The sequence below is a fragment of the Equus caballus genome, chromosome 25 (assembly GCF_041296265.1).
Source record: "Equus caballus isolate H_3958 breed thoroughbred chromosome 25, TB-T2T, whole genome shotgun sequence".
NCBI lineage: Eukaryota > Metazoa > Chordata > Mammalia > Perissodactyla > Equidae > Equus > Equus caballus.
Window position 1 is genome coordinate 19,217,401 of NC_091708.1, and position 12,328 is coordinate 19,229,728.

General features: G+C 38.6%; 1 protein-coding gene across 1 annotated transcript; it reads left to right on the forward strand.

Moving 5' to 3' along the window:
* Positions 1-12: 12 nt before the first annotated feature.
* LOC100060997 (protein NipSnap homolog 3A) lies at positions 13-9,537 on the forward strand. Its single transcript, XM_023629808.2, has 6 exons — positions 13-283; positions 1,272-1,482; positions 3,291-3,449; positions 5,072-5,221; positions 8,503-8,589; positions 8,681-9,537. The coding sequence occupies exons 1-6, from the start codon at positions 224-226 to the stop codon at positions 8,755-8,757; spliced, it is 744 nt and encodes a 247-aa protein (XP_023485576.1). The 5' UTR covers positions 13-223; the 3' UTR covers positions 8,758-9,537.
* Positions 9,538-12,328: the final 2,791 nt, after the last annotated feature.

A 12,328-nucleotide genomic window follows, 5' to 3' on the forward strand; every position in this document is an offset into this window, starting at 1 on the left:
ACGCTCCGCACCACCACATGCGCCGCGCCGCGCCGGCCCGCCTGGCGGACTGGGCAGTCTTGCCGCTCCTCCCCGGCGCTGGGGCGGAGCTGACCCCGCCGGGCCCGCCCCGAGCCTGCGTCACCCGAGGTAAGGTCGCCGCTCTCCGCCAGTCGGGAAGGCGTAAGACCACGAGTCTCCGAGAGAATCCCGGCTGGCTGCCGTCTGCGCTCGAAGCGGCGCCATGCTCGGCCTCCGAAGCTGCCTGACCAGGGTTCTGGCCGCGCGGACGCTCGCGCCTCAGGTACCGGCGGCGGGAACGCGCCCAGGCCGCGCCCTGGGGGAGGGGCCGAGCGGGCGTCTGCGGGAGCGCGCGACCCCGCGCGTGCGCCCACCCGGCTGGCGCGTCAAACCTGCGAGTGCTGTGCCGCCGCCGACGTTCTAGCGCGAGTCCCAGAACCCGGAGGCGCGGACCCCGGGATGCGCGGGAGCTGGAAGGGAGTCGACGGGGGAAGACCCGCTGCCAGTGTCGCCTCCCGGGCGGCTCGCAGACAGCCGTGGACAGAGGGTTTCTGGCCCAGGTGCCAGGCGGCCCTGAGGACACCCCTGCAGCGCCGGCCCCCGCGTCCCTGCCGCCCCGCTCCTGTGCTTGGCGCGCTGGGGCCTGTGCCGCCTGGTGTGGGCTCAACTATCGATTGGTCGCTTGACAAGCCGGCCCCTCCAGACTGGAGGCAGCAGGAGAAAACGTCCACCCGCCGCTGGCGGCAGAACCGGCCTCCCGGCTTTCAATGAAATAGGCAGCTCCCGAGCATTTTGCAGAGAACCTTGAAGAGGAGGCCAGGGTGCGGGCGGTGGAGCAGCTGCCCAGCTGCCCGGTGTCTCCTGCGCTCGGCGCCCAAGCCGGGCGGGTCAGGAACCTCGCAGCAAATATGATAACAACCTCGTTTAACGTTAGATGAGGAATGTACAGAAATTTTTGTGATTCCGCCTTACTGGCTTATTGTGTGAATCTAACCAAAGATTCTTTTTCCTTTCAGTGTTTAGATTTGTACTCTTTTCTCAAGGGGTAGGATAGGAAGGAGGTTAACTTAGAGACTGTCAGGTGAAGACTAAAGAAGACCCGTTAATGGCGCTTTCACTCGAGATTAGCAATCCTCTTTGTACCACAGAGGTACAAACATGGATTATGAGTCTAATGAGTGTCCCATGTTTCCGGATTCAGAAGTGATTGTAACATAATATTATAAACTCTACCTTCCCAAAATATTTAAATTTGCCCTATCTTTCTTCAGATGTGTTCATCTTTTGCTACGGGCCCCAGACAATACGATGGAACGTTCTATGAATTTCGTACTTATTGCCTTAAACCTTCAAAGATGAACGAGTATATGGAAAAGATTAAGAAAAACATTCATCTTCGGACAGCTCACTCGGAGTTGGTTGGATTCTGGAGTGTAGAATTTGGAGGCAGAATGAATAAAGTGTTTCATATTTGGAAGTATGGTATGATTTTTCCAGTTTAAGTGTTCAGTACTGATTTTCATTCTGTTAAATGTTATATGACACTTAGCGCTTGGATTTGTATTCCTATAAATATACACAGGTTAAATTAACCTTTGAAAAAGCAAAACAAAAAAGTAAAAGAATTCAATGATTACTCTTCCCAGTGGTTTATCTCTAACAACTCCTTGTTGAAATCCTTCTTATCATAAATGGGAAAATGTGGCATCTCATATTTCAAATCATACAATTGTGAACTAGACTTTAATTCTCAGAAAAGTTGTAAAATGTTTTATTGTAAAGATTTGTGAAAAGTTTAAAGCAGTGATTGCAAGAACCCAAGTGGGTTAAGATCATAAAAGGAAAGTGGAATTATTTTTTCTAATTGTTGAAGGTACAGCTGGATATCAAGATTTTAGTAGAAACAATTCAAACATATAGGGGCCTTAGGATAGTGGAGGTTGATGGGGATGTTAGTTAAGTTCTAGGCCTCACTCAACTCTGAGATTTAATAATTTTTTATGTTTCGGGAGCTACTTTTGTGTCATTTGTGCACCCCAAGGTTTCAGGGAATTCATTGTCATGCTGCTCTAGGAGAGTGAAATCAAAGGAATCAGAGTTTTCCCCACATTGAAGCTGACCTGCCCCTGGCTTAGTAGACAAAGAAGAGCAGGCTACAGGAATTCCCAGAATGTTTGTTGCTCCAGTGTCTGATCTTTGTGAAGTCCACGTCAGGACTTGATGATAGCCAAAGAACTTTCAATAATTTCATTTATTGTTTGGTCATCAGTGTCCACAGCTAATAGGCATAGAATACTTTAATATTAAAAGTGCTCATTCTGTACTTAACATGGCCGTAGTTTTGGGGTTTTCGCTGTTGTAATAGAACAGACCCCATTAAAAAACAATTAATGCTGTAATGTGCCACCAGTTGAATCATGTTCCATTAAACAAATTACTAGTAAGGTCCTGATATGACTTACTTAAGCGTTAGGATAGATATTATTCCTTACCCACAGCATAAACCATAGAAAACTCTTTTACCATGACTTTTTTTTTCTTTTGAGGAAGATTAGCCCTGAGCTAACTACTGCCGATCTTCCTCTTTTTGCTGAGGAAGACTGGCCCTGAGCTAACACCCATGCCCATCCTCCTCTATTTTATACGTGGGATGCCTACCACAGCATGGCTTTTGCCAAGCGATGCCATGTCCGCACCCAGGATCCCAACCAGCGAACCCCGGGCCACTGAGAAGTGAAACATGCGAACTTAATCGCTGCACCACCAGGCCGGCCCTTTACCATGATTCTTATGAGGCCCTGACAGTAAATATAGTACTAGGCCCATATGTTAATAAATGCTTATACCCTATAAATAAATATAAGTAAATGCTTATAAATAATAAGAATAATTAATATATATTGAGTACTAAATAGGTGCCAAACACTGCTCTAAGCTACTTTCATGCACTAATTCATTTCATCCTCGCAACAACCCTGGAGATAGGTGCTATATCATTATCCCCATTTCACAGAGTAGGAAACAGGTGCAGATTCAATAACTTACCTAAGTCACACAACTACCTACCAAGTGGTAGAGCCTATAAAGTCCCCTATCTGACATTAGCATTAGTTGTTTATGTTTCTACTCCCGTTTTAGACCATGAGAAACTTGAGGATAGATGTCACTGATATAACACAGTGTCCTTATGGGGTCTCAATGAACATTTGCTGAATTGAATGAAATCCCAAAAAGGTATGGGTGATTTTAAGTCAAAGTTTGTATTTCTCTTACTCCTTCTCTTCCCGTAGATAATTTTGCTCATCGCACTGAAGTTCGGAAAGCCTTGGCCAAAGATAGGGAATGGCAAGAACAGTTTCTCATTCCAAGTTTGGCTCTCATTGATAAACAAGAGTTTGAGATTGCTTACCTGGTGCCATGGAGCAAATTAGAAAAACCTCCAAAAGAAGGTCAGTCCTTCCCTCTTAGTGACTTTCAATTTTGGTGGAGAAAATTCTAAAAATTTTAAACTATACAAACTAAAGTTCTGTAGGAAACAAATAAAATAATCCTTTTTTATAGAGAGAAATATATTGTGATCACAGAGATAAAAATGAATTTGAGCTCTTTGCTCATCATTAAAACAATGAGCATTGTATAATGAAATTTATTTTTTCATTTTGGAAACACTCTTAAAGTTTAGGTATGAAAATACAAAGCTGACATGAGGAGTAAAGGTTGGGAGGTTGGGGATTTGGAGCAGGAAAAACATACATAGGTAGGTGAAAGATAATGTATGAACTTTTGTCCTAGTTTAGTATTTTTTTTACACAAATTGCAGTTAACCTTAAAACATTAAGTCTGTCTTCACTGGTAAGCCTGACTGTTTGGGAGAATGAATTAACTTAAACTGTTAAGCTGTATTGCTGTAGTTTCTTTTTTGTTTTCCTCTTTCTTATTTCTCAGTTTGAGAATAATTACTAACGTTTTGTCTTCTTGCTGATTTCACTTTCTTGCGGACCTAGGGAAATACCTACCTCAACCTAGTTTTAAACAAAGATCAGATCTTAAAAAAACAAACTAATTTAAATTTTATTTTATTTCATCAATAATCTCAACTTTGTAGCGTGTCTTAGATTACAAGAGATTTGAAAAGTCTTATTTGGATCCTCATCCGTCTAGCTCTCCCCTCAGCTTCAGCACTATCTAAATGAACGAAGTGGCTTCTAGAACAGTGTCGAATCTTGTTTCTCTTCCTCTGTGTTGTTCATAATGCTTTAGTAACTTTGTACTTTTTTCCTTTTACTTCTCAAATCTACTTGTCGCCTAATTTCTTTCCCTCTACCTGCCCCACACTTGTGACCAGAAGGTAAAATGCTTTTCAAGTGTTTACCTGGATATTTAGAAATAATAAATACATCTCCCTCAGTTGTTTTGTTTTCTTTTGTTTTTCCCCAAAAAACTCAGACATCACTTTAGGTCCATTGTTTGCTTACTGTTCCTGTTAGAAATGGAGTCCTATGGTGAGGGACAAAAACTAGACTATTGGGGGTGAGCACGATGCAGTCTATACCAAAACTGATACATAATAATGTTTACCTGAAATTACACAATCTTATAAACCAATATGACATCAATAAAAGAAAAAAAAGAAACAGAGTCCTATGGGGGATATTATATAAACAAAAAAGTACTTGCTCTCAAAACTGGAAAGAGGGAAATATAGGAGGTCAGAAAATACTTTTCTTATTCATTTGTTACCTAAAAGTATAGACTCAGGCAGCTCAAAAATCCTGATCCTATTATAAATTCTCAATATTTGTTTTATTGACAAATTTTATAGACAAAAATTATTTCAGATGATAGCTTAATATAGATTCCTTTATCTTTGTTTTGTATGATAAGCTTAACATCTGACCCTTAAATTTGTACAAGGACTTTCTAAATATAAAAGCAAGGAAAAATAATGCAGAGAATTCCTAAATGTGTATATACATACGATCCTCCAAATCTGTACTTTAGCTTTCCACTAACCTGATTAGAAATTTCTTGAATATCTTTTGTAAAATAATTATTTTTCTCCCTCCTCTAGGAGTCTATGAACTGGCTACTTTTCAGATGAAACCAGGTGGGCCAGCTCTGTGGGGTGAGCCATTTAAAAGGGCAGTTAATGCCCATGTCAATCGAGGCTACTCAAAGCTAGTTGGAGTTTTCCACACAGAATACGGCACTCTCAACAGAGGTACCACTGTCCATTTCTTCTATGAAATCGTTCGGTATATTGATGATCTAATAAGTTCCTTGGGTCAGTTTGTCTCTCTTTTTCATTATGGCATATATTTTAATTTTTAGTACCAAATTTCTAGGGTTTTTCTAATTTTAAGGGTTGAAAAAACCTGTTTTACATCTTATTTATTTAGAATGTTCACACCTTATGAAGTCTTTTTCGAATACTGAACTATTTTCCATAATACATCAAAATGATAAAATACTGCAGGAGCCTCAAGAAAGTATCTGTTTTTTTCATCTTTTTTTTTCTAAGTAGGCTTTTATTGATTTTCTAAAATAATATTACTTGGGGTGGAGAGATTGTCTCTGAATGAAAAAGTAGTATGTATTTTTACAAATACTAAAAAGACGGACATGCCCAAAGGGAGGAAAATAACATTTCCCACTACTTAGGGATAATACTGTTAATATTTTGGTCTTTGTCTTACTATGTAATTCATATATATACCAAATATGCTAGAAATAATGCATATGCCTGATTAATAATGACTTCCTAACATTCACATACACATCAGACAGATAAGTATACAGACTTTAATTTATCTAAGAAACACTTATTTGGGACATTCTACTCTTCAAGTTGAAAGTTATTGCAGTCAGAATTTCAGATTTTTTTGTGGCAAACTCTAAAAAATGTGTATATGTTTATCTTTAAGGATAAATGACTAAGAATAGCTAATAAAATATTTGAAAGACGCACTATATCCATTTGCCTCCCAAACTTCCCTTCTTGAATGTCCAATGGACATCTCAAACCTAACATATTCAAAGCTGAGCTTCTGATCCTTACCCAGAAATTTAACTTCTATTAATATATCCTAAGAAAATAATCAGACTGTACTGAAAAAGATATTTCAAGTTGGAAAATACATGAAGAGGAGAAAAGTTGTGAAAATTATTAGATGTCTGTCTCACACTATACGCTAAATAAAAATCAAATAGATTAGAGATTTCAGTGTAGATAAAAAGTCATAGGATTACTAAAATAAAATATGGGTGAATTTATTTAATAATATGGATGAGAACTAAATTTCCAAGCCAAAAAACAAATGAAGAAATGATGAAGAAAAAAATCAATTGATGACGTTATTATAAAAAAGATCAGTCTGTCTGCATACCCCAAAACACCATAAATGAAATTCAAAAGCAAAAGGAAAAACAAAAACTTATGCAAAGGTAGACATATAGGTGACTACTAAATATATATTAAAGAAGATGCAGATTAAAACAATAATGAGATGCATTTTATCATCTGATAAAAACATAAGTATAGTATTAGATAGGTTGGGAAAAAATAGTACTCTTATACTATGTAGGATTCATATTGGCTTCTCCCCCCAACATTTGGCAATATAAATAAAAAGCCTTAATTTTTTAAAATTGTTTTTGCCAGTAGTCTAGGAAATATGTATAGGTGTGCTCAGTTGTACAGGAAGGGTATAAAATATGTAGTGATAATTTGAATGATGAGGTTAATGTTTATTAAGTCTCTTTTAATTTTCTATAATGAACATATATTAGCTTTTATAAGAAAAAACTACTGAAAATGTGTACATACTTATTAATCTTAAATTCATTCTCAGCATAGGAGGAGAATAGTAATATTCTGAGTATACATCACTACATCATTTCTGGAGGACAGTATATGTACACTCTACATATATAAGTATATTTAAGATACATTCTTTGGTGCTCTCAATTTGAATTTTAGGAGTTTATATTGAGGAAATAATCAGATCCAGACTGCCTGGGTTTGAATCCCAGCTCAACTTACTTACTTTGTGACTTTGAGTGAGTTACTTAACTTCACTGGGCCTTGCATTCCTCATCCGTAAAATGCTGATAATAACCTACCACCTAAAGTTATTGTGAAGACTCAATGAGTTAATACGTGCAAATTACCTTAGAACCAGGCTGGGCACATAGTAAGCACCCAAGAATTGTCAGTAATAGTCAGTAGTAGTTGTTGTCAACATTGTTATTGTTATACATGTAGGTGCTGCTCTAACAAAGTTTCTGTCAACATCGTTTACAATGAGAAAACATTGCATACAATGTGGTGTGACACTATGTATATAATATACTCCTAATACACAAATAGACATATACATCATACACATTGTGTATCTTATGTAAGTATAAACTATATGTTGTGTGTATATAAATATGTAAACATATAAAAATACATACATACAGGGGCTGGCCCCGTGGCCGAGTGGTTAAGTTTGCGCGCTCCGCTGCAGGCGGTCCAGTGCTTCATTGGTTCGAATCCTGGGCGCGGACATGGCACTGCTCATCAAACCACGCTGAGGCAGCGTCCCACATGCCACAACTAGAAGGACCCACAACAAAGAATATACAACTATGTACCGGGGGGCTTTGGGGAGAAAAAGGAAAAGAATAAAATCTTTAGGGAAAAAAAAAAAAAAATACATACATACATATGGAAAAGATACACCACAATAGAAAAGTGTTTATTTGACAGTGGTAGGATTAGAAATGATTCCTGCTTTCTCTTTTTATTTATCTCCATTTTCCAAAATTTTAACAGCTAATATGTATGACATTGTAATTATTAAAAATTTTTAAATAATTAAATACAAGAACATTTATTTCAGTATTTGTAGAATATTGCAATATTTGGAATAGTATAAATAATCAACAGTAAGAGGTTGTGATAAAGTGTTGTTATATCCATAAGGAGGAATTCACATAGCCATTAAAAATTAGTGTTACTGCTGTAGAAAATAGTCATAGTTCATTTTTTAAAATCTAATACTAAGCATAATATACAGTAACACCCTAATTTGATTTTACACATATTTTTCAAAGGAAATACAGTAAATATTAGTAGAGTTTTTCTCAGGGTGTTTAAGATTATGTTACTTTTAATTTTCTTCTTTGTATCATCCAGATTTCTTGCTGTTTTTAAATAAAATAAAATGTATTAGGAAGTCATGAAAACTGCATGTAGTCTTATTGTGTCTTTATCTGTGTTACTTTCTCCCCCTCTCCAGCCTTCTGTTGTTCCATCTATAAAACCAGTTTGATTATTTATAAATTTCTCTCCCAAATCTCTGACCCCTCTGAAATCTTATCACGAATACACTTAGTTTTACCTTTTTGATACTCACTATTCTTATTTAAAGAATAAGACAACATTCTGATTTTCCTGTATTTCTTATTTGAAATAATGCCATAATCTCAGATCCTATTTCTGGTTTATTTCTGCAGTTCACGTTCTTTGGTGGAATGAAAGTGCAGATAGTCGTGCAGCTGGGAGACATGAGTCTCATGAGGATCCCAGAGTTGTGGCGGCAGGTAAGCTATTTCACTAGGCATGAATTATTCTTAGAACAAATTTGATTCAGTCAATAACTTTATATGCCTTCTTATGAAATATTTTTTCCAGTTCGGGAAAGTGTCAATTACCTAGTGTCTCAACAAAATATGCTTCTGATTCCTGCATCATTTTCACCATTGAAATAGTTTTCCACTGAAATACGAAGTACTACATTAACTGCCGTAAGATGTGTCTGCTGAAAGTGCTTAAATTCTCCCAAGAGATTCTCACTTTTATTTGAAGGAGGTGGTAAGTTAATCGCTGTGTCTCTGCATTTTTAAAGTCATCTCTGTCCTTTGTCACTACCACCTCAGGAACTAGTTCTGTTCATTTTCCCCATGGTGTTTTAGTATCTATTATACATTAGAAATAGATGCCACTACTTCATGATTTTGGCTTTTCATTTGTTTCAGAATATCTGTTATTCTCTATTTTGACAACCCTTTGTTTTATAGCACTTTCTTATATTCAAATGATGGTTTTACATTTCTGTGCCTGACAATATTTTAAAATTATTTATATTCAATATCTATCTTTTCATCATGATCATGTCTATTTTTTCTGAGGTTTAAAAAAATTTTTTGCCCAGTAAAGTTTATTTTTTGATACCAAATGAGATTCAAAGAATATTAGATCAAATATATTTCTTTACTTTGGGAAAATACAGTGTCACCTGTGTCATCTGTATTGATTATATTTTTGCATTAATTATTAGTAACTCTAATGTGGAAAATAATGTAATTGGGTCTCAGTGTTAAAAAAAACTTCAGAAGACCTGTTTTATATGCTGAAATGTGTTTGTTTATAGTTAATTTTTGTCCATTTTGGATCACTATTTAACTGTCTTATACTTGGGACATCTATCTGTTTTGGAGAAATCTTTATGTTTGTGGAAATGTTTGCTCTAATAAAAGCCTACATATCCATTCTGTTTTTTTCTTTATTTGCGTTTTATATTTATATTTTCTTCTTTGGAGCTTTTACTATGTTGCTGTAGGGTAGTGATACAGTAATAATTTATGAACTTTATTGTAAATGTTAAGTTACATCAAGAAAACTGCATGGTAGTAATCCCAGAGGACAGTTTCTTTAGTACCACCACAAATATGCTAGGATTTTCCTTCAAACACTTTTAATTGTTACTTTAGTTGAGTGCCTCTGTCTTCTAACACTAGGTTTCGTACTTCCAAGCACTCTTGATAGTCAACATTTGCAGCTATATTATTCTACGTTTCTAAAACTTTGTACATATAAAATAGCAAATTATGAATTAGCTAAGGGAAATTTGGAAAACCAAGTACAGTGTGTAAGCCTCCTTGATGCGGGGTCGGTGAGCCGAGGAGTCGAAAGAAAGATTTCTTAGACTCTCAAGATCTGGCAGTAGTGCTCTTTTATTTAGAGAATAGTATAGAATAGCATGGGGACAGGACCCATGGGCAGTCAGAGCTTCTGCTGCCGCTGCTTCTGCTGCCCCCACTGGCATGGGGACAGAGCCCATGGGCAGGCAGAGCCGCTGCTGCTGCCCCGGCTGGCATGGGGACAGGACCCATGGGCAGGCAGAGCTGGTGTGTGGGGACAGGACCCACGGGCAGTCAGAGCTCCTGCTGCTGCCCCGAGTTGAGGGTTAGGGCTAAATTTAAGGCATAGGTATATGATTCATCTCTTTACAAGACAAAGGAAAGAACATGAAAAAAAGTTAAAATGGTATCAGTGCAGGTGGGGTCTGGTCATTGGGTGATCCCATGACTTTTAGACAAGAATCAAATCAGATTAAGTAAAGGTTAGAAAGGTTAGACGCCACCACCCTAAACCAGTTACATGAGATTGCCAGACAGCAACCAACTTAAGTTCTTGCCTTCCCCATTAAGAGCTTCTAGGGACAAGGTCATCTCTCCTCTTCTTCCTGGTACAGAGAGGGAGGCACCTTTTACAGATAGAGATTTACCTTACAAATGTAAATGTGTCCCAACAAGGGCAAGTTCCATTCCCCAGAGCCTCCTTCCCTGTCCCAGTTTATCGAAAGCAATCAGCCCCAAACAATCCCGATGCCAAAGAGACATATCTTGGGGTGGCCAATTTCAGGTCCCTACAAGGTCATCACCCCTTCCTTCACAAGTGCAAATGTCTCAAAAGGGCAAGCAAAATTCCAGTCCTCGGAGCCTGCTTCTCATCTGCAGTTTTAAAAGTAACCAGCCTAAAAATCCTCATCATCCTGACAGGAGAAATGTCTCAAGGATTAAGCAGCAACAAAAATCAGAAAGGAAAGGTGAGATGTTGCTCACGTGCAGCCTATACTATTAACAGACAAGAAATGAATCCAGTTAAAAGCTTTGTAATCCACCTATTGTCATGTTTTCTGCTGTGTGTATCTACCATCTTCCCTTCTTTACCTCTTTCTCTTCCTTGAACCCAGTCCAGCTAGGCCTACACCCTTATCAGTCCACTGAAGTGACTCTTCTGAAGGTCACCAAGGACTGTCTTAGCAAATTCAATGGTCTTTCACTACCCTGCTCATGTTCTTGGCAGCATTGGACACAACCGGCCACATCTGCCTTCCTGAAACACTTGATTCTGAGCTTCAATACATGGCATCATACTCAGATTTTCCTCCTCCTCACTGGCCAGTTCCTCGGTGTCCTTTGCTGGCTTCTCTTCTAAATGTGGTAGAGTTTCAGAGCTCAAGAATATGCTCTAGCCTTAGGCTCCCTAGGTAAGCTCATTCAGCCCCAAGGCTGAAGTACCTTATGTGTGCTGATGAGTCACACATTTTTATCTTCTTTCCCGTCATTGCCCCTGAGCTCCAGACTGAGATACCAACTGCCTTATTAACACAACCGTCTACCTAGTTTGGGTCATAAACTGGAAGTCATCTTGATAGTGCTCTTTCCCTCAGTCCCCACATGCAGCGTGTCAGCAGGTCCTGTGGGCTCTGTCTCTAAAATAGATCCTGAATGTTACTCTTCCTATTTCTGTTGCTACCACCCTCATGCAATCCACCATCTCTTACTTATCCTCCCTACTGTCCTTTCTCCCTGTACAACCAGCATTTTTTTCTGAAACAGAGATTAGATCAAACTACTGCCTTGTTTAAAACTCTCCAGTGGCTGCTCATTGCACTAACAATAAAATCCAGATACCTTAACATGGCCTATGAGGCCCTGTGAGTTCTGGTTCCTGCCTTCTCTGATTCCATCCCCTCCCACCTCAGAGATGTTGGAATGCTCTCCCCCCTTCCCCAGCCTAACAAGCTTTTTCCCACTTGGGGCTTTTACACCAGGTTTTCTTTCTTCCAGGAATGTTCTTCCTTCCCATCTTCAGATGTTGGCTCCTGCTCGAATTATTCAGATCTGAGCTTAAATGTCACTCAGACTCCTCTCCATCATTATCCCATTTCCATGTTTTTCTTCCTAGCACTTACTCCTGTCTGAATTCATTACATTTGTTTGTCCGCACATGCATTGTGATGTGAATATAATTTTTCTAATAAGATTCAAGTTCATTAGAGCAGGAATTCTGTATTCTTCAACACTATATCCCCAGAACCTAGAAAATATCTGATGCACGATGGAGTTCAATAAATATTTGTTAAATGTATTAAATTATTGCCAAACTGATTTTACAAGGACAATTTTAACTGGTGACCCAATTTCACCAGAAAGATTCCTCAGTCACTTACTGGTGGCCTAACTTTGGACAAGTTCCTTATCCTCTGAACCA

Coding starts and splice junctions, on each gene's coding strand:
- LOC100060997 (XM_023629808.2), top strand. CDS start 224: ATGCTCGGCCTCCGAAGCTGCCTGACCAGGGTTCTGGCCGCGCGGACG. Junction 284..1,271: donor CGCGGACGCTCGCGCCTCAG/GTACCGGCGGCG, acceptor ATCTTTCTTCAG/ATGTGTTCATCTTTTGCTAC. Junction 5,222..8,502: donor ATACGGCACTCTCAACAGAG/GTACCACTGTCC, acceptor TTATTTCTGCAG/TTCACGTTCTTTGGTGGAAT.